Below are 25,580 nucleotides of genomic sequence, written 5' to 3'. Positions count from 1 at the left end.
TATAGTCACGGGAACCACTACAACTAAATGCAGTTCTTCTATGGCATAAAGCCAACCTCTGTAGGGTCAGCAGTGTAATTTTTTCCAATTCTGAGTGAACGTCTTGGACTTTTGCATGTATATCCAAGGAGAAAAACCTGATATAAGGGTGCTTGAATTTATCATCCATTTTTAATCTAATGCATCTTTTTTTTTTTTTTTATTGATGACAATGATTGAAATTAAGGTTGGAAAATTGTTGATAAAAATGTCACATGCTATCTGTGTAAAATGTCAGAATTGGCAAAGACCTCTTACCTTATTTCCGAGGCTGCCATCCTTCCCTGGCAGCCCATCGGGACCAGAGGGGCCTTCCTGACCTTGTCTTCCAACTACACCACGGGGGCCAGCTAAACCTATAGCACCCTAGAGAAACATAAAATAAATAAAAATAGTGAATTAAATCAGCGTTTTGGATTCAGCAACCTCTGATCTATCTTTACTCTATCAGGTGGAATATGTTTCCCAAAATGGATTTTCAGGTAAAGCTCATTTATTTCTTCTACTACTAATCAGTAGATTAAATTAAATAGTTTTAAAAGCATTAGTTGTATTCCTAACACTACAGTACACAAAAATGACCTTTTGGGGTACATTATAACTAACAATACGGCCCTGGTGTCTCCACCAGTTTGGGGCTAGTATCGCCTGTTCAAACTTTCGCTAGCTCGCATTCCGCACTTGTACCCTGTGCATTAGGACTCTGGTACTTGAGACGTTTATTACCTGGCAAAGCAGGATTACACTGCAGAGTTGCTCCGGGTATTACAGGATATTCTACCTAACGTTAAACCGCTAGCGATTCTCCTATGAGCGATCGCACTATAGCAGGCCGTAGATAGTCACAGAAAAGAAAGGGGCAAGCAAACTTCTTTTTTAAAAAAACAGCGAACTCCAATGAACTTCAGTTCTTCGCCTGTGCGCATTCCATCACTAGCGAGTTCTTTAAGGGAGAAAGGGAAATAGGGCAAATAGACCATTTGTCACAATAACTAACAAGCAAACATCTCAATATAGAGGCAACATGACTCTATATGAAAATGTTTGGCAACATGATAGGAAGCTACACATTTCCATCATACTGCCTAGGAAGTTTCATATCTGTCTATTAGATTGTAAGCTCTCTTAAGCAGACCCTTCTTGACTTGTCTCTGTATTCTGGATGTCAACTACTTGCTGTCACAAATCCCCATTCTTTAAGTGAAAAGCTCTGTGGAACATGTTGGCGCTATATAAATACAGTCGGGAGCTGTTGAATTGATGATAAACAGCTGGTGCTGAATGTAGTAGGAATTGGATTAATTATAAAATGTAAAAATGTTCCCCCAAATTTTTTTATAAAAAAGTCGAAAACAAAGCAGAAACTTACAGGCTGACCTCGCGCACCCGGTTCTCCAGGTTTTCCGGACTTGCCTTTCATACCCTAGGAGTTAGAAGAGAGAGCGTGAAATACAAATTAATATGGCCAATATGGAGAATGTCAAGTATTTCCCTTCCTTCTCACAGTAATGTGCAGTACCCATAATCGCACTTCAAAGACCCCTGATGTAACCTGATCACTCTTATTAGGTGTCCGGAATAGCGGGAACCTTGTCCTCAGTTCTTGCGTTATTGGAATTCACAGATTGTCACCTCCTACCTCTTAGTCATCTCACCCTCTATCCAAACAATCCTTGGTAATATGGTAATACTTTCAGTATAATACATACTCAGGATTCTATGTGCCTAAAACATACTTGGATGTCAAATCCTTCACTCACTCCTAAGGAAGCTATACTGACATGGGGGGAGAGGGGGGTGTTTCTCTATTTAGAGGTGCTGCACCGTTTCTCATTAATCTGACTTTTTTTCAATACACAGAAAAAAAAATAATAATAAAAAATTGCCAGCAGCTACCTTAAGAACGTATAAATTGTCCCTCTGCAATCTTAAAGCCAGCATCAGAGGGAGAGAAATCCATCTTACAACCCATTCTGTGCCTCAGACACTGCCATTCAAAGGCAGGGTGACCTGTTACTAGCCATGCGATGGCAACTCGAAGATTTAGATAACAGATTTAGATACATTCATCCAGCTCTTCCATATCATCCTCCGCAGAGATGCTCGGATCACTTCCGATTTGAAAGGACACATCGAGCTCTCAGACTGCGGAGTGCCAACTGTGTCCCACGGGACATAATCTGCTGCTTACACTCCTTCCCCTTAAAGGAACAAATCATGCAGAGAGCCTGCACTCGCTCCCATTGGAACTACAGGGGCTCTACGGCCGGTGACCATCACACGTCAGGAAAGGAACATTCCCTACAAATGGGGCTTCCCCTTCAGCATAAATGTCCGACACCGCAATGTCCAACGAAATATCCCCCTACTGCGATCTAGAATTGGATTTTACATCCTGTGGAGCTTAGGCCGCAGCCAAAGAGACCTCAGCGCCACAGAAATGTCGTACTGTCCTAGCCCACTAAGGATCCTCACTTAAAACTGCAGAGGACTGAACATCCCGGAACGCAGGTCGCACCATCTCAGAGAACTGCGTCAAAAACGAATCTTAATCTCCCTCCTACAGGAGACACATTTCCTGGAAGGAACGGCCCCAGCTCTCCAGGACAGAACATACTCACAAAATTTCTTTAGCAACCACCATACTTTCAAAAAAGCGGGAGTAGCCATTCTCCTAGCCACGAGGTTAGTCTTCACAGAAACGGATAGGGAGATGGACCCGGAAGGATGACATATCTTCTTAAAAGGTACCGTCACAAACCGCTCCTGCACCATAGCATGCATTTATGCTCCCAACCGAAACCAGTCACACTACATTCGCAGAGTACTGACCACCCTTTCCGAATTTGCGGAAGGCACACTAATTCTAGGGTGTGATTTTAATATCCCTCTGGACCCCACACTTGATTCCTCCACAGGACATAGTAGCATTCTGCAAAGGGAAATCCGGGGCATACAGATGACTTTCAGACGCTTAAGGTTTGTGGACTGCTGGAGAGCCCTGCACCCCACGGTAAAAGATTACACGCACTACTAGGATTGACTTCCTATTCCTCCAACAAGCTACACGGGGCTGTCATTGAGACTGACTGCCACGTGGTCCGACCACAGATTGGTACTAATGGAAATGGACTCACCACTCACATGACCTAAAACAATGAGCTGAAGACTATACGACTCCTTACTGATGGACATAGAGATCAGGAAACAATTCGCACAGGCCTTAGAGTCCTACCTCTTGGACAATACGCCGGCGGGAGACCTCGGATTCCACTATGTGGGAGGCCCACAAGAGCGTTACGAGAGGTCTCATTATCCAACTAGTGACAAAAAAGGGAAGCCCAACGACAGACAGAAGACCTACTCAACAAAATCGGGGTCATTGAGGCGCGACACAAAAGAACACTATTGGAAGAGGTCTATATGGAACTGTTAGAACTCAGGAGACAGCTGCAGGCGCTGCTTGTGAAAGAAACACTACCAACAATTGAAAAAAATCTAAGGCCAACGCAACACTTCAAAATAATAGCGAATTAATTCTGCACTTTTTTTCTTATACAACTTACGACAAAGGAACATCACTGATTCACCACTCACCATGACAGCGGCAATTCAACAACATCTTTCAAAATTCCTCACCAAAACTGTGACCTAGGACGAAGCAGACCTCAAGGAAGCGCCTTTCAGGGATAAAGAATTGAAGGCAGCAATTAAGACAGCGAATACGGGCAAGGTACCGGGACCAGACAGGTTCACCCTAGAATACTACAAGAGTTTCGAGACACACTCATTCCTAAACTAGTCAATGCATTGAACGCACTCACGTCCGGGAATGAGCTCCACAACGAAACACTGGCTGCAACAATAACTAGGGATGCACCAAAATTTCACTGCCGAACCCGTTTTGGCCAAAAACGGGTCAAATGAAAAAAAACTATTAAAAATATATTTTTTATTGCATTAACAATTCAGATGATTATATATCACCATGAAAGTTAGTAATGATAACATGAAAAGTCAAGAAGACTGCACTTGGGACGGGGGAAAGAACACTATGGGACAGGGGAAGAGGGGAGAACACTATGGGACAGGGGAGGTGGGAAAGAACACTGTGGGACAGGGGAGGTGGGAAAGAACACTATGGGACAGGGGAGGTGGGAAAGAACACTGTGGGACAGGGGAGGTGGGAAAGAACACTATGGGATAGGGGAGGTGGGAAAGAACACTATGGGACAGGGGAGGTGGGAAAGAACACTGTGGGAAAGAACACTATGGGATAGGGGAGGTGGGAAAGAACACTATGGGACAGGGGAGGAGGGGGGGAAGAACACAATGCGACTAGGGAGGAGGGGGGGAAAGAACACTATGGGACTGGTGAGGGGGGGGGGGAGAACACTATGGGACTGGGGAGAAAGGTGGAAAGAACACTAAAAAAGAGGGGAGGTAGAGAGGAACATTAAAGGACCACTATAGTGCCAGGAAAACGAGTATGCCCGCCGGGCTCTAGGGTGTGGAAGGGGTTAAATTTATTTATTTTTCCAGCGTTGGGTGGGGGACTCTCCTTCTCCTCTCGTTATCGGCTGAATGCGCATGCGCATTCAGACAGTCCATAGGAAAGCATTCTCAATGCTTTCCTATGGACGCTGGCGTCTTCTCACTGTGAAACTCACAGTGAGAAGAGAGGAAGTGCCTCAAGCGGCTGTCAATGAGAAAGCCACTAGAGGCTGGATTAACCCTATTATAACAGGGTTAATCCTAGCTGGACCTGGCACCCAGACCACTTCATTAAGCTGAAGTGGTCTGGGTGCCTATAGTGGTCCTTTAAGCAGGGGGGACCACTAAAAGAGAAGGGAGAAGGGAAGTTTTTTTATATTAGATTAATTAAATTAATTAAAAAGTCTGATATTAATACAATTATAGGAAAAAAACTTTTTAAATCGTTTAGGGGAAAAAGTTATTTTTGGTTTTCCATCCTGAATTTTCGGTGTCGGCACAGAATTTTCATTTTTGGTGCATCCCTAACAATAACCATTCTGCCTAAGCCTGGCAAAGACCCGGAGCTCTGCAGCAACTACAGGCCAATCTCCCTCTTAAATGTCGACATTAAATTATTCACCAAGGTCTTGGCGAGCCGCCTAAACACATTCCTCCCGAGACTAGTCCACCCGGATCAAACAGGATTTGTCACTGGCAGGGAGGCCAGGGACAGCACGCTTCGTGCCCTCTCCATACAACACCTCACAAGACAGACGGGAGAGCAAATGGTCCTCCTCTCCACTGACGGGGGGGACGTCTTTGACCGGGTGGACTGGACATTTCTAACAGAGACGTTCAGAGAGATGGGGCTTGGCCCAAACCTGCTCGCTTGGATCGCTGCTATATACAGCCAGCCGAATGCACGAGTTAAGGTGAATGGGGCGCTCACTGCCACCAATCCCAATACGACTCTCAGGTTTCAAACTGAACCTGTCAAAATTCAAAGGTATTAAACATAACGATCCCGAGCGGGGAAAGCGATTCATGGACCCAAGGTGCGCAGAGACGGTACCCTACTAGCGCTGTGAGGGGGAGAGCCCAGCACGCCATACAGTCCACTCACAATGGACTGCCCTTCAGCAAATTAATCCACACAGCTTAGCAAAGCTCTGATGAGGAATGGCTACCATACCAAGCCTATATAGGCAACGACTTTTAATCGCCCCCCGTGTACACAGCAAATCTACAAACTGAACTAAACAACCATAAGAATGCAAGAGTTCAGCTGTGGGAAGGGAGGGGGCACGGGGGAGAGGGGCAACTGCCTCTAACATGACACATAATATGTATGCCAACTACACTCCCTGTACTCAAGCCCCCCCCACGCTGATGGTGCCAAAACTCCAGGGCTCTATCAGACATGACGGGGGGCCCACTTAACGAGCAAAAGGAACTGTGTGACACGGAGGCCCAATTGACGCCTCCAGCAAATTTGATGACTTGATATAAGCCAGGAGACCTGAGAGTCTCAACAACACACACTATATGCAAGACTTACGTGTCTATATTTACTATTCTTATTACTGTTGAACTTAATACCGCAAGTTTTAAGAAACCTCCGAGTCTCCCATTTTGGTTAAGACACTGGGATTAACAGTATAACAAACCAATAAAAAAACAATATTTAAAAAAAAAAATAGTTAAAAGATCCTTAGAAACTCCTAAAACAAGTGAAAATATAAGTGCATTAGGCCACACTATACTGTCATACTGCGCCATGCTCATTAGTTTTTTAATGTTCCACAGGATTTATATTTATTCATGGACACACGTGAAATACAAATGTAAGATGTAATAGATGCAATTGTATATATTCTGGCAGCAAGTGGCACTAATGGTATCATTATGCTCTGGCTGGTGGGCACCTGGGCATAGTCAACAAGTGTGGACTCCAACTACCTCGGATTTCAAGTACATGGCTACAACACAACATCAAGAGCACATATTCCATCTGCATGTGAAGTAAATTACCTAATGCATCAATGCTATGGCTGGTGACTCAATGGCTAGTTCGGCCAACAAAGAAAGGAACCTTGGAGCATACTTGATCAGAGCTAGTTACTTTGTGCAGAGCGTGGCTAGTGGCTAAATAACTAGGCCAGTCAATTTGCAAAGGAACCTTGAAACAGTCAAGCAAAAGGCAGCCAGTTCTATAATCTAGAATGGGAGATCTAGCTCAATAGCTATCCCAGACTGGATCAGACAAAAAAGAGCCCAAGGAGGTCAGAACATGTAACAGAAATCTCCTGCTCAAAACTGGCAAAGGAACCTTGGCATATCAAAGGAAAAGGCTTCTAGTTGTGTAGTGCAGAATGTAGCTGGTAGCTCAATGGATAAGACCAAATAGAACCCATGGAGGTCAGAACCTCATGTGACGCCAACCTCCTGCTCACAACTAATAAAGTAACATAACATTGATGAATTAACATAAAGAGCAGCTGGTCTCACTGTCAGAACGTACCATTGAGCCTTTTGAGCCTGGCAAACCTTGAAACCCTGGTGGTCCTGGATGTCCCTGTAATGTGAAGAAAAAAAAAGCCTGCATAAGAAAATAAACACCCATGAGATTTTCACATCCAAACACATCTTCAGAGTGTTTCTTACCGGCAAACCTTGCTGTCCAGCTTTTCCTCGGGGACCATCGGGGCCTTCTTGACCCTGGAAAAAATCCAGAATTAGGGTTAATGTTGCAGAAGGCCTTAGGCTTTCTCTCTACAATGCTTGTTTGTCATTACCGCAAAATGGTTTCACCCCTTCTAATTGCTCTGTTTACAAGTGCAACCAAGAGATGTGGAAAGCTCCAAGAGCAAAATAAATGTTTAAATGCTAGAGAATTAAGCAATGGCTTGCAAGCCACATGTATAGCTCATCCTGCTGGACTATAAAGGGCTAAAACAATGGCGGACATTACTCCAGTCCATTAAACGCACCAAAAAAATTAGACACAAAACCTATTGCCATTTTTATTGCCATTCATTCCTACATTTGCAATGGTCATATAGAAGATTGCATCAATGTTGGAACCTTTTACAGTAATTTAATGTTAAAATGCTAATGTTTCTCTCATGCTAATGTTTCTCTCTAATGTCCTCTCTTGTTCCATACAATCCGGGAATACGTCTACGTTATTTATGTAAATCTACGTTCTGCATGAATCCACAAATAAACAGAGATGCAAACCGGCAGACACATTTTGTAAACCTAGCACTCAGTAGTAGGCATCATCGAGTGAGCCAGTTCTATATAAATTCTTATTGAGGAGTTTCACATTTTCTTTTGTAATGGTCTATTTGATCTTTTTGATTTACATTTTTTTTTATTTGCCAAGAGAAAGAAAAAGCTTTGCAACCACTGATATGAGCACAAGATATGCCAAAACGCTGCAGAAAAAAACAACTGCTAAAAGTATATTCTATGGGGCAAAAGGATTCGAGGAAATAAGTCAACAGATGGTCCTATGTATTGGTCTCCCGTTAACTTCCAATTATATACTGTGGATAAGTGATCAGAGGGGCCAAGTATACTTTAAAACAGGGGAAGGCAACTTTCGGCGCTCCAGATGTTGTGGACTACATCTCCTATAATGCTCTTTACGCCTACTGACAAAGCACCAAAGGTGGTTTAGTCCAAAACATTTGGAATGCCGAAGGTTGCCTACCCCTGTTCTTTTTTTAAAGATTCTTTATTTTTCATTTTTCAGTTTTCATGAACAAAAGTTAATGAACGTTTTTACAGAAAAAAGAGGTTGGTTAGTTAAGGGGTTACAATAGGATACAAAATATTTTCAGTAGAACATGTTTCTGGCATTGTGTTTTGGTATCTCTTATAACATTTTCTTTTGAGGACCTTGAATCAGAAAAGCTACATGTGTGACCGTTCAGATCGTGTTATCTGTGGTCAGGTGGAGTTACAGGGTTCCAGGGGTGGTTATAATGCATCCATCAAGGTGCCTGTTCCGGGATATTCCGGTTATTAGAGATAGTTGTGGTCGTAGGGTCGTTAGGCCAGAAGCTTTCGGAGGTGGTCGTCCCATTGTCGGGGGGATGGGGATATCTGTCTGGGGGAGTGTGGCCTTCGAGTCGGTCAGAGATTGTGGTTGTGTCAGTGGGGCCAGGAAATTAGGATGGGTGTTACAGGGAGGGTAGTGTTAGGTAGGGGGGTAATTAAGGGGGTGGGGAGAGGAACTGTGGGGAGGTGGATAGGGTGCTGCTGTCCTTCTGGCCTACCCCTGTTCTAAAACAGATTTTCGCTATTTTTTTAGAAGGTACTACTACTATATGATAAAAATTAAATATTTGTTAAGTGAAGGTTTATTTTGCCTGGAAACTACATGCTCATTCACATAAGAACCTAGTTATAGTCATCATTTTTGACCAGTTCCACCATCTGCATTACAGGCTACTTTTTATTTTTCATTCTTTATTTAGACTTGAGCAGTAGACAATGCAGTAAACAATGACAGTGAATAGAGCAGGTGTATATCAACGTGAGCTGACATTACGGTCCGTATTAGCTACAGATGCTTGAGTAATTATTAAAAATCAATAAATAAATGGAGAAATAAAAATCTGTTTATACATAGAGCTCAAGTGTTTGCGAGAGAGAAGAAAAAAGAAATATTAAGTAAAATACATTCATGTCAGAGATATTGGATTCAAATTTTCCGGACTATCCTTTTTACTAAGGACCATTCCCTTTCTGCTCCCTTACGAAGAAACAAATAATAATATTCTCTTGGCAAGTTTTACCTGACAGCTTGCAGATATGTTTTGGTGGCCTATTAATCGTTCTAAATATCCAAAAGCACTTGATCAATTTGTAGTCAATTAACTTTTTAGGTATCTGCTGAATTTATGTGCTGGCTCTTCTATGTTTTATATAAATATTATACTTCATTTTATCTTTATGATCACACAAAATCTTGATAGGGAATAGGTTAAAATCCAGAGAAATTTAGCTTTCTGTCCTTGCCAAGACGTTACAGCATGATAAATACTGCTGGATTAATGAGAGGACACAAAGAAACTGAGGTTTCTTCAACCTCACCAAGTAGTCCAGATTATAGGACAAACCGTTAATCCCACCTATAATCAACCAGGTCTGGGTGAAAGATTAGCATCTCATCTTTAAACATGAGTTTTCCTTATTATTATGCAAAGAGAGTCTGTAGCAACATGTGTTTCCCATATGAAGCTGAAACTAAATACCTTTTTTTTAAATGCGTCAATTAATAATTGTCTCTTCAGATGAAATTGTACCCAACTGGATGTATGTGCACATTACCTGGTCTGATAGGACTACAGCAAAACCTATCTGCAATCAGGCTAACACGCAATGCTACAAACCATTCATTGCTAAAGCCCACATTTAAAAAAAAAAAATGGTAACTCACAGAATACCCCGGATCTCCGGGTTCTCCTCTGTCCCCACGATCACCAACTGGACCCTAAGATAAATAGAAAGAAAAAAAAAAGAATGTCACAATTGGCCACCCACAGGTTGCGGTTAACTAAGTGAATATTTGCCAAAGTCGAAAGAGAATAGGGTAGGCACATATATAATAAGTCAAACCTTGCCGCCAATCCAGATATGTCCAAACTCTAAGATAAAATAATCAAAAGAGGGCTGGGCACAGGTACAAGGTCCAAAGCAGATTTATTGGATAGAATCCAGCAACGTCTCAGCACTGTGTGAGCCTTTATCAAGCTTAATAAAGGCTCACAAGTGTCTGTAACGTTGTTGGATACTAAATTAGCATTTCTTTGACATGCTATCTGCCCGCTCAATGAAACTGCAACTCCTAACGCTAATAGACAGCTATTGTGTTTCCGAAGGTTTAATGGAATTTTAGGCTAAACGTTGTTAATGCACTACTTACTCTGTCTCCAGGAGCACCGGGAGCGCCTTCTGTTTTCCCATCATCCCCTTGTTCTCCCTGTGTATTTATATATAAAAACATTTTGAGACTGTATCAAAAGATTTTTGAGAAACATAAATATACAAAGAGGAAAATAATTATCCAGCAGAGATGTTGTCGTCTGTGTCATCATGCACGGTTTCAATGTGCAAATTGCCAATGTCAAAGTTAGAAATCCTGGATTCCACGCAAGCTAATCCACGCCGATGGGCTCATAGGGTTAAAGGCTACTGCTGTATCCCACCTTGTATTGCTGACCACATTTTGTCCTGGCTTTACAGCCAAAATGGTTAACATAGAGAGGTCAGAGAAAGGAAAAAACTGATTGCTTTAAAAAAAAAAAAAAAAGCTAATTTGTTTGGGTTATGTGAATGAGAGAGATAGAAGAGCAATGGGAAGTGACAAGGAAAAATGCAAGAAAGAGGGGCCAAGAATAAACATTTGAAGCTACAAACGTTAGCTGTGGAATATGAGAGTGCTGGGCGTGTTGTTGTTGGCTGAAGGCCTACACACAGACACATTCATATACTCGAAGAGCGCATCTGCTGCCTCCGCTGTGTGCTGTAATTAAAGGATTCAAGATCCCCAAACACACACACACACACAGATTAACAGACAACACATCTGCTGCCTCCACAGTGTGCTGCAATGAAAGCATTCAAAAACTTTAATACGTATGCACACACACAGACACACAGACAGAGAGACACACACACACAAACACAAATTAACACAATGTGCTACCTCCATTTTGTGAGGCAATTAAAAGGATTCAAAGTCATACACACACACACACACACACACACACAAAAACACATGAATATACTCAGTCCATCTGATGCCTTTGTGAAGATGGACTGAGTATATTCATGTGTATTTGTGTGTGTGTGTGTGTGTGTGTGTTTGTGTATGACTTTGAATCCTTTTGAAAATATGCGAACTGAACAAAGTCCTAAGACTCTGGAAATATCGCTCTCTTTGATCCCAATTAATTGTTTTCACATTCAAACTCTTTACTCTTTGTTCTTTAAAATCTCTCTACATTATCGAGTTCTTAAAATGACTAATACGTATTTTGTCTGAGAAAGGAAAAAGTGAAACACTGTATTACCATCTACTCATGCAGTTCTTTGATGTTCATGAATCAGAAATAGTCAAGTTGACAACATAACCACATGGTCCGAGAATATGTCCAATTTGATTAGCTTGGCCTGCAATTTGCACATCCCCTTGCCCATTCTCTACATTTCCGGTTTATTGAATAATCCTGAATGTTTCAAGAGCTACAGTTTGATAGTGGGACTTAAAACATAGTTTCATTTTTTGCGGCTCGGTGTTGCTTTTCACCCATAATGCATTTCTCTTGCACTCTGATTACAGAGGCCACCGAAAGCAAGGAATGGGCTCTGGAAAGCTAACTCTTCTTAACCCCTTAAGGACCAAACTTCTGGAATAAAAGGGAATCATGACATGTCACACATGTCATGTGTCCTTAAGGGGTTAAAGGAGTTCCATTGCTTCCTGCAGGGTGAGCCCTGGTGATTGGCTCCTTTACCAATAAGCGTGTGTCTCAGTCTAGCTGTACTCAGCCGCAGAGAGTGATGGTAGTACTGACAAGACATAGAAACACTCAGCCAGAAGAGTGAATGATATTCTAGTCTGAACTGGTTACATTGGAGCTGAGTCAGCACAAAAAAAAAAAAGGAGAGGAAGAGTAATATGAAAAAAAAAAGCCAAGCGGATTCGTATGATTCTCGACTTCCACATTAAACACCCGGAGAGACGAGAGAATGGTACTTCTCCAAGGAATGTTGTCTGTGCGTTTAATCTAGTAGGATTGTGGGATATTTAAAGCAAACACATCTTGTTCTACCGGCAGCAAGTAGATATAACTGCAAAACAAAATAGTGCACTGTATGGAATTGTAAAATAGATGATAAGTCTTTTGGGAGGGTATACCGATGACGTGAAGCAGGGTTTGCTTCCTTGAGGGTTTTCCTCCTTTTGAAAGTTCCAGCTAGGAAACGGGTAGAAGCAGGATTCTAAGTGATTTAGGAATTAGAGAGTAAGTAAAGGGAAGAGAACTCTGTACACATCACACGTTGGCCTTCTTTACTGGCTGTGATGTAATAGAGTGTGCTTGGAGGGCAAGCGTTTACAGTACAGGTACCGACCGCTTAGAACATGTATGGATTTATGGAATATGAACTCCCACTGAAATTAACTAAAAAGTGCTAGGATTGGCTGACAGGTGTCAGCAACTTCCTGGTCTGGGCAGAATTCACAGCTGTAACCTGCAAACCCCGGTGATTTATAGAGCTTATATGATATTCAAAGGTGGGTATCGTTCTTATTTTTTCCTTTGTATATCATTAATGAATACTTTTATAATGCATTAATATGGTAATCACCTCTAGCAAGGGGTAACCTTAAAAAAGAAAGATAAATTTTAAGCTATAATAATAATAACTAGTATTTATTTAGCGCCTTTCTCCCAGTGGGACTCAAAGCGCTTTTCAGCGCACGCTCTCGGAGTTAACCAAATCGGCAGCTGAATAGTAATAGATGTTATTATTACCCAATTGATGGTACTCATTTTACCGACCTCGGAAGGATGAAGGGCTGAGTTGACCCTGCCAGGATTTGAACCTGTGACTATTGAAAACAAGCACAAATACCGGAGCATCCGAGTGCTCAAATAAAAAAAAAAAATGGTGCAAATTAAGAATAGGATTCAAATATATTGCTCAGTATTGGAAAAATCCTATTGACTCTGCCGGTTTTCACTCCAGCTGAAAGTTTACGGTTGGCAGCAGATTGGCTTTTTAAAATCATGCTGCCCCAAACATAGTAAGGAATGCATTCGTGACTAGAGCCAGACTAAACAATGCCCAGGTGACAAAGACGAAATCGGGAAGAAGTATGATCTGAATTAAGAGAAGAGAAAGGTCCTGCACTACACAGGCTGCAGGCAACGCAGACGATCACGTATGAGTCATGAATATTCTAACAGTGTCCGTCAGGATTCTATCAAAAAGACAGTGTTTCATTGCTGAACCCCAGCTTGGAGCCTACCAGAATGCCTGCACCTCACCGCTTTTCACATCTCATTACCGGCTAGCCTTTTTATTTCCTATACAAGTCACCCTGACTTAGAGGAAAGAAGGTGTTGATTAAGGCCAGACTATGCAGCTACCCGCGCTCAGGATGTCTTTTAAGCAAAACTTTCAACAGCCATACATTGGAACCCTTAGAACCAAAGAAGTGGTCTATGTTTAATTTATTTTCTTGGCTTCTCTGATCTTGGCTGTTGTGCATGCTGCATTAGCAATTAAGGGATTGGTGTAAATTAGTGTGATCTATAAGAATCTGGAGAAAATAAACAAAATACAAAAGGAAAACACAAAAACTATAGTACTATTTTTGCACATCTGTACAGGGTTCGTCTTCTCTGTATATGGTTATATATGCTTAATAATAAAAAATCAGTTGCACCATGCCACTTTTCTTAGAGGACGTGGAGTATATAAGAAAAAACAAGATAATAAAACATACAGAAACATAATGTAGGTTCACACAAATATCTAAGTAAATTAAGTGACCTAGAATATAACAGAAATGGCAGCAACTATACACCAATGATCCATCACTCTTGAGTGAAAATAAAAGAATGGAAAAACGTATAGACAGCCTAAAGCAAGTGGCCAGGATCGGCCCAGCTCTAAAAATAAATCAGAGCAGTACCACACAACCCATAACCTCCTGCTGCATTGGACAGATATGTACAACATTCCTATTCAAAATATGGGATGGACAGGATTAGACAAATTGTCTCAAGCACTTCCCGGTCATTTCAGATGTCACCGCAGCAGGAGAAGACCTGGGGATTTGTGCCAAATGAGACATGTTCAAAATCTTTTTCATGTTTTTGTTTTCTTAACATATTTTGTATGTATGGATTTTAATGCCTTATCTTCCTAATGTACTATGGAAGGGTGGATCATAGTTGATCTGTAGTTTGTATTATCCCTTCAATTTATTTTTAAGTAATAACATGTGATTAGCTTCTATCCAGTTGATTACTGTAATGTGTTCTTTAATCCAGGAACAGATCTGCTTTGACTAATATACATTATCATTTACTACAATATGCTGACCTTTCCTGTCTCATTTCAAGAGTTAATACAATATTTAAGATGTCAGTAGAACACTTGAAGTATTGGGTAATTTTTTGAATTACTTAAAGGGACACTATAGTCACCTGAACAACTTTAGCTTAATGAAGCAGTTTTGGTGTATAGAACATGCCCCTGCAGCCTCACTGCTCAATCCTCTGCCAGGAGTTAAATCCCTTTGTTTATAAACCCTAGTCACACCTCCCTGCATGTGACTTGCACAGCCTGCCATAAACACTTCCTGTAAAGAGAGCCCTATTTAGGCTTTCTTTATTGCAAGTTCTGTTTAATTAAGATGTTCTTATCCCCTGCTATGTTAATAGCTTGCTAGACCCTCCTAGAGCCTCCTGTATGTGATTACAGTTCAATTTAGAGATTGAGATACAACTATTTAAGGTAAATTACATCTGTTTAAAACCAGTTTTTTTTTTTGTCATGCAGGCTCTGTCAATCATAGCCAGGGGAGGTGTGGCTAGGGCTGCATAAACAGAAACAAAGTGATTTAACTCCTAAATGACAGTGAATTGAGCAGTGAAATTGCAGGGGAATGATCTATACACTAAAACTGCTTTATTTAGCTAAAGTAATTTAGGTGACTATAGTGTTCCTTTAATAAAAGCAATTAAGGATTATTTAAAAAAAAAAACACACACACAAAAAGACTGTCTCTTTAAGAAAAGAGAAAGCTGGCCTACAATTCCACATTTCATTCAGTAGTAATCTCTTACCTTTTCGCCTTTAATTCCTGGTGGTCCGACTGGACCTGCAGGTCCTGCGTGTCCCTGTCATAAAACAGAAGGGTTTAATGAAAAAGAAATGCTAATCACATCAATGCATCACACCTGCTTACAAATATCTAAAATTAAGAAAAATGCTATTCTTCCACTTGAAGCAGTGGCTATTCTGACGTCCTTCAAGGTATTTGCTAATCAAAGTGATCACGTGTTACTCTTTCTGAATGAAGTCACAAACATGATCTTTATAAAATCACTTTTGAAATAGGAGAATGTTTAAATACAGCACTCATTATTATTATTATTTATTATTATGATTTATATAGCGCCAACAAATTCCGTAGCGCTGTACAATGGTACATAGTATTCAGGATATTTTTATTTGGTCACTGTTTTTAAAAAGTACATTTTGATTAATAAAGTTTCACATTGACATCTCAGCTGCCATTTGAAAAGGCACAGGCAGGGCATTTCATCCAAATTAAATAATGTGCATGTTCTACTGTTTTTCCAAAAGAATAATGAAATAATAATAAAAAAACACACCTTTATTTGCACGAATACCTAATCGGTCGGTGCCTTTTATAGAAGGTGGTTGTGATACCACAGTGAAATTTGATTCACTGAAAGATTTAATACCAAAGATGTGAACATCGAACCATGGTTTGTCCATTTACAAAATTTAATAAACTAAATACCGTATATTGTTTTTTTATGATGCGAATGGGATGAATTACAGACTATTTAACCAGAAAAATAGCACAAGAATAGAATTTTGCAATTGTATTTTTTCGGCTTGAAAGTGACAATTCCCTTGTTATTATTATTAAACAATTGCCCTATTTTAGTGGATGTCCCCGTGAGTTAATAACATGTTTTTTAAAAAAGTGACTCCTCGAGTCTTCAAACACCGCTTGCTAAATATAGAACATAACCTACCACTAGGCTAGTATAGAATCAAACCAGTTAAGAGTTAAGGTTAATGTTTTGAAAATGTGTTGGAAAATATTAAGGACTTTTGCGTTTGGATTTTGTTGCATGGATACACAGATTGGAATATAGTCCCCCAGCTTAAAACTTGGAGCGGTACAGATGTGGATAATTTGGGTATTGCTAGGAAGTCTGAAGGTCTTTAGCAGTGGATACACAGTCACAATTTTATATGTCCTTTTAAATCCCCATCATGCATAGTTCAAGAGCAGTGTTTTGCTGTGGACCTTAGTTAAGACTCCTTAGGGAATCATAAGGCACACTACTCATTTTAATGACATTAGTCCGCACTGCTGGAAAGAGCAAAGCCAGAATCATGGCACTGTGCTGTCAGACATATTATGCCAAGACAATTAATAATATTATTGTATTATACACACTGCAGGCCTCAACTATGAAATGCAGTATCACAGTAATTGTGAAGCTATCTGAAACCAAGTGTTGGGCATGTCGAGACTAGCAGGCCTGGTTGAGAGCGTAGAGGGAGACAGGATGCAAGAGGGATGGGGAGAAAATATTTGGAATAAACGGTAGAATGAGGAAAGGGAGGAATGCATTAAATTTCGGAAGGGCGAGCGTGGTAAAGTGTCGAACAGCAGAAAGGAGAGCGAACAAGAGAGGACAATAGGAGAGAGGGGCAGTTTAAATTTGGGCTCAAGCCCAGGGTATTTTTACCCTAGTAACACTCCTGATGATTAATAAGGTATTTTATTTATACAAACTAACTTGTGATCACATTAACTGCATTTTAAACCAGCACTTCCCATAGTGAGTTTTTTCAGAATGATAGTATCCCTACGGAAACTCCAATATACAGTGAAATTCCAACACAATCAAAAGATAAACATACAAGAGATTTCATGCGTTTTCCGCTTGCAGCGCCCTTCACCAGACATCAGCCTTTATTTATGGCATTGACGTTATAAAGGACCTCCAAGCACAATGCGCTAGACTATTTGTGGAGGATCCTGTGCGGTTTTTCATAGATTCCTGTTTTAGACTCTTGCTCAAGCAAGACAACACAAAAATGATGTCGCGATTCAGAAAACGTCTGTAATAGAGACAGGCACTCCAAATAGTATCAGCTCCTTAAAAACAGCGATATCAGGTTATGAGCGAGAGATAGAGGAATTTTAATCTCAACGAAGGAACGTTTGAATCGAGCGAAGAATAGTAAATTATCTCAGTGACAGATCTGCTTTGATGCATTGCACAGAGCGCTCTCTGTTGTTTAACAAGGCAAAGCCCCTTTATTCCCCTTTTGTCATTTAGAAAAGACATCACATTTGTAATACTAGACCGCACCTGATATCCGGAAATTCCTGGCTCACCCTGAGAGCCCATTCTCCCCGGAGAGCCCTGTAATGGTAAAATAATGATTGGTCAATTCTTCAGTGCCATTATAAATAGATAAAACAAGCATGTGGTTTAAATTGACTCGACCATGACCATTTTGTACTATTATATATCTGTTAAACATGCATTCGATTATTTTTTTTTTTTTATACACATTTCAGATACCACATGCATTAAACTTTATATATTTTCCCTACATTATTTTTGGAATGGAATCTTCTGTGACTAAAATTGCAGTTCTCATTTCTCAGCCCTCTTAACCTGTTAAGGACCAGGCATGGCCTACATCGTCATACTAATCTGGTTCTTTAAGATCCTGCTTTGATAAGGAATGTGTTACACACTTAGTAACAGCAGGCCTCCATACAGCTGCTAACTTAAATAAGGAGGACGTTCCACGTTGGTAGTGGGCCTGTACGGAGCAGATTGCCATGATGGGTTTGTATGCCAAAGAACCTTCAGGGGTTAGCAAAATAACACGTGGCTGTAGGATTACTAAATGAGCTTGCTACTGTACATAATGTCTTAACTGAACAGTCCTTGAAAGCCACATCATAAAAAGGCCTATCTGTAAGCTAGTGATTTTATCCACATGTCTATGAGAACATCCCTAAATTTGGTTTTATTGCAAAATTTGAAATTACGTTGTAAATCTTTGTCCTAGATGTAGTCTGCAGAGTTAGATGTTGGTCGTTAAAAAATGGTGGCATTGTCAAAGACATATGATACGGATTAATTGAAAACACAATCCACATTAGTGGGAGTTCTATAACTTTAGAGCTTTGGGATTTACTCCCACATACACATACAAGATTACTGAGAGTTGTAGTGCTGTGGAGCCTTGTGATGTACTCGTATACATTCCCACATTATGTTACTAGAAGGTTTCAGTGCTGTGGAGCCCTGGGATATACTTTCATAAACTGCATATTACTGAATTGTATTGCTGTGAAGCTCTGTGATACAACCTCACACAATCCAGCTTCCTGAATGTTATTGCTGTGGAGCTCTGTGATACATTCTCATATACTGCATATTGCTGCAAGACATGATGCAACAAGGCTCCGTCAAAACACTCGTACCTCAGACATAATTCACAGCGGTGAGTTTTATTGCTATGGAGCTCTTATATATTTTTTTACATTGCATTCAGCCTCAACAAATTAATGTAATACCTCTGTTCTAACACACCCAGTGCAACCCTTGAGGTCAACATAAAATACTATGCTGGTGAAGTGGCCAGTCCCCCTTCCTTGCACAGCTAGTAATCAGAGAATTGGGGTGAGCAGAGTACTTTAGGGGAATGGCCAGACAATGCACACACATAATTTAATCATTAAAAACTGTCTCGCCGTCTGTGTACTTACAACAGGTCCGAGTGTGCCTCTGCTTCCCTTTGGTCCTTGATTTCCTGTAGGTCCTATCTCTCCGGGAAGGCCAGTCTCCCCAAGGTGGCCCTGAAACCCTTTATTACCCTGTAAAATAAAATCAGAATGAGCCGGGCAAAAATGACTTAAAGGATGGATTTCAATAAAGTAACGAACTGGGCTGAGGGCGTGAGAAAGGTTACGGTTCTTAGAAAGGTCACGGTTTACCTTGCGTCCAGGTTTGCCTTTCTCGCCTTGTTTCCCTGGTTTCCCTTCCACGCCCTGCGAGAAAGACAGACAATGTGTTATTGAGACTCTGTCGGATGGTCGCTGAAAGAGCTCAAATTTAGACTTGTGCACAGAAAAAAAAATTAGAAATTCACTTGCTAAAAAAAAAAAAAGAGTGCGTTGTACCGTGTGCCAGAGCACAATTTTTATAATCTTGTTTTGATATTCCATACATTTATTTAAAGGAACAAACATGTATTCCTAATGCTATAGTGTTTCCCCCCTCTGCAGGGGTTAAAAAAGGTAATATTTACTTACTTTATGTCCTGCTGGTCTATGCTGCTGCCCCACCTCCCTAGCTGAGATCATCAAGATTGATGATCTCAGCCAATCCAATACTGCACACGAAAGCAATGGGAGGTTATTCGGCATGCACAGCAAAATGCCATGCTGCTCTAATCAAATGCTCTCTATGAGGGTCATTTGAACTGTGAATGAGTTTTAACTTGTTTAGAGCTGCAGACGTTCCTATAATGGCTGTTAATGTTAAGACAGCCACCAGAGGCATGTTAACCATACATGCAAAACATTGCCTTTACTGTAAAATGACATGTCTTTCAGTTGCAGGGTGGAAAAGACAGGAGCAGTGAAAAGGCCTGGGTGGCTGTACAGTCCCTATAGAATACCAAGAAAGTAAAAAAAACTAAAATGCCCTGCACCTGACACTCAGGATTCTCAAATGATCCACGGGAACACTTAGCAGGTGTTTATTTATAAAGCAGTTTAATGCATTTGTAAAAGCTTAGAAAGGAACACTAACAATGCCATCTTCATCTTATTGTAATGGTTCTGATACTAAAAAACGATGGATGCTTATTTTTCAATCAAACGGTTTGGAGGATTAGCACCTAAATCCCTCCCCTTAACTGAAGACATCAAAACCAGGAAATCTAACTTCATTCCTACCTGTTCAAGCTCTTGTATGGTTTATATGTACATCAACAGTTGCAGATTGCTAGGATACAGGATCATTTGGCAGTACTTTGCAGCGATGTAAGCACGGCCTAACCCCTGCAGGCCCCCTTTGGCATAGCCAAATTGTCCTATTCTCCAGCAGCCCGTGGACCACATAAGAACTTGAATAAAAAGGAGTGCACTTTAATTTACAAGTTAAAGGGACACTATAGTCACCAGAACAACTACAGCTTATTGAATTTGTTCTGGTGAGTAGAATCATTACCTTCAGGCTTTTTGCTGTAAACACTGTCTTTTCAGAGAAAATGCAGTGTTTACATTACAGCCTAGTGATAACTTCACTGGCCACTACTCAGATGGCTGTTCGAGATCCTTCCTGGGTCATGGCTGCCTAAAATGCATCCAAACATTCAGTATCTCCTCCCTCTGCATGCAGACACTGAACTTTCCTCATAGAGATTCATTGATTCAATTCATCTCTACAAGGAGAGGCTGATTGGCCAGGGCTGTGTTTGAATCATGCTGGCTCTGCCCCTGATCTGCCTCCTTGTCAGTCTCAGCCAATCCTATGGGGAAGCACTGTGATTGGATCAGGCTACCACTTCTGAAGATGTCAGCAGACCGCTTGTTTTTTTTTTTGAGGCAAACAGCATGCAGATCTAGAGCTTCTGGCTTGAACACAGTAAGATTTTGCTATATTTATGGAGGCATGAGAGGTCCAGGGGGGCTAGATGGTGGTTTTAACACTATAGGGTCAGGAATACATGTTTGTGTTCCTGACCCTATAGTGATCCTTTAAGGGGAGTTTTGGGAGCAGCAATAGACTTCTAGCACCATGACCACATCCACAGGCTATCACAGTACTGTCTCCTTAACCCCTTAAGGACCAAACTTCTGGAATAAAATGGAATCATGACGTGTCACACATGTCATGTGTCCTTAAGGGGTTAAAGGTGTTTCCAAATAAAACAAAAACAGCTGCACAGGATAACTGACACATCTTACGGTGATATTTATTTTGTAACCCAGAAGAATCTGAGCTGGAAATGTAGAGGAGCTGGGCAATTTATTTTTTAAATCACTTGTTTTCTGTTCATGCAGCTTTAGCTCACACAGCCTGCATGAAAACAAAATGGTTTCATTTTCAGTCAGATGTTAACTTTCAACGTTTTTATCCCCTGCTCTGTAAATCGAACTTTAATCACACACAGGATATTCCTGCAGGCTATAGCAAGTTAGTAACAGAGCCGGAGATAAGAAATTCAAAATGAAACAGAATGCCCAATAAAGTTTAAACATTAGATCTCTCTTTACAGGAAGTGTTTAGGAAGGATGTGTGAGTCACATGCAGGGAGGTGTGACTAGGACTGTATAAACAAAAGTGATTTAACTCCTAAATGGCAGAGAATTGAGCAGAGAGATTACAGGGGCATCGTTTATACACCAAAACTGGTTTATTAAACTAGAGTTGTTTTGGTGCCTATAGTGTCCCTTTAAACTCCTAAATCTCAGACGTGTTAGCAAAATCATGCACAGGATTAACCATTACAGTTCTGTCACTCAATGGCTTTAATTGCAATCTGCCACATCTGCTGCCAATCTTAAGTCCTTTTGGGACCAATCCAGTGAGGAAAGATATAAAACGAGTTATGAGGGTAGAGACCAGATTAAATGCCTGGACAGAGCGGGAGAGGAATAATGCAGGGAACATTCTTCGTTACAGTCATAAAAATGTCTGCATGTATTAAAAATGTATCACAAGACAATGCTACCCCTCAAAAACACAGAACAGTATAGAGAGCAGGGGGCTCAGGAAATTACAAGGATTACACAGACTGCTCCTGAACTCTGAATACGGAAGATTTATGAGAAACACATTAATTTCGGAGGCCGGTTTCCATTAAAGCAGAAAAGATGGTTGTCTGCTAAATTCTGGTGCTGCGTGACAGTGGGATTTAATGCGTCATCTCTACGATACCAACAGGGTTATTCACTATCTTGGGAATCACTGAGAATTTTTCCCACTTCTGCATTATTATGTTCGAGATGGGGGATAGAATTATAGTAAATCTCGGAGAAAGTTGAATAGACAAGGCTTTCCTTTACACAGCAACTTCTATGTAAATATCTATCTATATCTTCAATCACCTTGGCTCCATCCTGTAATATTTGGTAAATAGAATTATGTTAAAAATTACATATATCATTAACGCAAAATAGAGAAACAGCTTTTTAAAAGACTAGATCTGATTAATTCATTTTATTTATTTTTATTGAACATTTTGGGGTTTGTGTCCCTTTAAATGTCCACGGCTCAGACATGGCCCTGTTGAGCTACGGGACCTTTTTATGAAGTTATTTTTATTGCTTCTTATTACATTACTCTCAAGATTATTAATCCACGTGCTTTCGTTTTTTTCCCACGCAGCTAAAGCACAAATAATAATAAATTTTCTGGCACGCTGCACTGTTTGAAAACAAATGACAACTGTTCGACAGCAGCTATGCCCTGCCGGGAATTGAAGTGTTGGGTCGGTTCAATGGATTTAAGATATATTGGCGCACCGCTGCTCTACTTTACTTTACAACTTTATTTAAACGTTTGTAAGCAAGTGTGGCTATTGAAAAGAGGCAGATCATGATTCTTTTGGAAATCCCTGTAAGCTGCACGAAAAAAAATCACCTAACAAGTCTGCCAGAATGCTGAAATGTAATTTATAGATAGAGAGGAAGTTTTGGTGAAAAGACCATTCGGTTTGGGGAGAATTTAGACCTACACATTAAAAAATATTTGCAGAAAGAACTATAAATATCAAGATGTTGGCAAATCTTTAAAGGGACACTATAGGCACCTAGAGCACTTCAGCTCATTGAAGTGGTCTGGGTGCAGTGTCCCATCACCCTTAACCCTGAGCATGTAATTATTGCAGTTTTTAATAAACTGCAATAATTACCTGCTAGGCTTAACTCCTCCTCTAGTGGTGGTCTACCAGACAGCCAGTAGAGGGACTTCAGAGTCATTAGGTGACTTTTGGTTGCCTAACTGATGCTGGACGTCCTCACGCTATGCATGGGGACATCCAGCGTCACCCAAAACCCCATAGAAAAGCATTTTATAGGCATTGCCGCGCATCCACATTAGGTCTCCCCAGAGCTGGACCCAGGTAAGGGACAGAAGGGGTTTTTAACCCCTTCTGCACCACAAGGGGGTGCTGTGAGGGAGGGAGAAGCTATAATGTCATTGTTTTCCTGGCACTATAGTTCCCCTTTAATGCTGTGGAGTTACCCTAACGTTATACACAAACATTTAGTAATTGTGGATTTAGTTGAACATCACTGGAATTTATGTTTTAGAAGTGGAGGATTTACTTGAATTCTGTCAAAATGTTCCTCTTTCTAGATGTGGTACAACAATTGAGTCCTATGAAGTATTTGCCCATTTACTCCTAATTTTTGGGTGACTTAAAGCAACATTATAGGCTCCCAAACAACTTTAGCTTAATGAAGCAGTTTAGGTGTATAGATCATGCCCCTCTCGATTCTCTGCCATTTAGGAGTCAATTAACTTTACCTATACATCCCTAGTCACGCCTCCCTACATGTAACGTGTACAGCCTTCCTAGTTACTTCATGTAAAGAGATATCTAATGCTTACATTTCCTTTATTGCACAGTTTGTTTAATTTAGAAATTATGATCTCCTGCTCTGTTAATAGCCTGCTAGATCTGCAGGAGCCTCCGTGTGTGATGAAAGTTAAATTTACAGAGCAGGAGATAAAAACATCTAAAGTCAACTAACAACTGATTGAAAATGTAACTTTTTTTTAACACAGGCTGTGTGAGTCACAGTCAGGGGAGGTGTGGTTAGGGCCTCGTAAACAGAAACAAAAGTGATTTAACCCCTAAATGGCAGAGTATTAATCAGTGGGACTTCAAGGTCATGACCTATACACCCATACTGCTTTAAAGCTAAATTGCATTCAATATCTAAAGTGTCCATTTACGGTTACCCCAAACTTGAAGAATGTTATACTAATGCTTATGGTAAATGGATAGATTTGCGTCAAACTGTCACATTCCACAGGGATTTAATGATACTGAAATCTGACGACTGATTCTGATTCTGATCTTGCTACAAATATTAGGAATTGAAAGTGGATTTCAAATTTTAGATTAACACAGCCAAATGGAAAACCTAGATGATTTTTTTTAAAGTGTGGCTATTTTGATCTAAATCGAAAATTCACTGAATTACTGTCAATTCACATTTTAGTCAATAACTGTGTCAGTTATGGTCAAATGAATTAGGTGGTTGTTTTTTTTTATTTTTAGAATGAATAGTATTCTTACCTTCTCTCTCTCTTTCATTTTTTAATAATGAAAAAAATTGTACGGTGTGCGTTTTTCTGGTTGCTAGCCAATTAACAGTTAGTTCCCATCATTTTGAGCCAATATATAGAAGGCATATGCCTGAAATTGTGGGAGGGATTTAGGCCTATTTAAACCCAGCATTCCTCTCACTCACCTGTCTGCGACGATTTCGGAAATTCCCTCCCACCACACCCTCTTCATTTATCATTATACCTGGGTGGGCCCTCTTTTGCAGGCCTAACCTCACGTCGGTTTCGGCACACCTCAACCGACTCTCATATATTAAATTACACACAGTTTAGTGTGCGCCCCTTCCATAATCCCGTACACAAATATAGTTTATATCATTTTACCATCTTTGACACCCACTCACAGGAAGTTTTAATAAACTATAGTATCAACAGTTAATTATTATTTTAAAATGAAAGATTACACAGAAGTGTCAAGTTATGCACCCTAGTACATCAGCCGAATGTATGAAACTTAAAAAGTCTGAATGTGCAGTCCAGTGTTTTCAATTAGACTATCACACAGCCAGTGGGAGATGAGCCATGCAGAGTTATAACAATGTTATGTTTTGTCAAAGACTTACTAACTAGGAGAATTTTGCTAAAACGCAGCAAGGAAAAAGGGCAAATTTTACATTTAGGGGACAAAATATGGAATCTCAACGTTGCTTCAAAATTCCATGAATCATAAACATGACTAATGGGTTTATTTTGTTCATGTTTTTTGAAAACATGCTGTGCACATAATATTTTATATAGGGATATAAGTCCATGCACTGCAGATCTGACAGGCACTAGGATGGGGGCCTTACCCCAACCAGCCTTGTATTTCATTGTAGGATTGTAGTCTAGTAGGGGGGCTAAAAATGATAGGATTCAAATCAG

General features: G+C 40.4%; 1 protein-coding gene across 2 annotated transcripts in view; it reads right to left on the bottom strand.

Annotated features, from left to right (window-relative positions):
* COL27A1 (collagen type XXVII alpha 1 chain) overlaps positions 1-25,580 on the bottom strand; it is a 290,091-nt gene that overhangs the window by 37,042 nt on the left and 227,469 nt on the right. For both annotated transcript variants that reach the window (XM_063432553.1, XM_063432552.1), the window contains exons 38-47: positions 19,343-19,396; positions 19,115-19,222; positions 17,697-17,750; positions 15,396-15,449; positions 10,454-10,510; positions 9,968-10,021; positions 7,180-7,233; positions 7,037-7,090; positions 1,409-1,462; positions 298-405 (exon numbers count right to left, since the gene is read on the bottom strand). In XM_063432553.1, the coding sequence (XP_063288623.1) occupies positions 298-405; positions 1,409-1,462; positions 7,037-7,090; positions 7,180-7,233; positions 9,968-10,021; positions 10,454-10,510; positions 15,396-15,449; positions 17,697-17,750; positions 19,115-19,222; positions 19,343-19,396 (651 nt within the window). The remainder of the gene's footprint in view (positions 1-297; positions 406-1,408; positions 1,463-7,036; positions 7,091-7,179; positions 7,234-9,967; positions 10,022-10,453; positions 10,511-15,395; positions 15,450-17,696; positions 17,751-19,114; positions 19,223-19,342; positions 19,397-25,580) is intronic.

This window comes from Pelobates fuscus, chromosome 9 (assembly GCF_036172605.1).
Source record: "Pelobates fuscus isolate aPelFus1 chromosome 9, aPelFus1.pri, whole genome shotgun sequence".
NCBI classification, from domain to species: domain Eukaryota; kingdom Metazoa; phylum Chordata; class Amphibia; order Anura; family Pelobatidae; genus Pelobates; species Pelobates fuscus.
The sequence above is the reverse complement of the archived record's forward strand: the minus strand, read 5'-3'. Positions and strand labels throughout refer to the sequence as shown.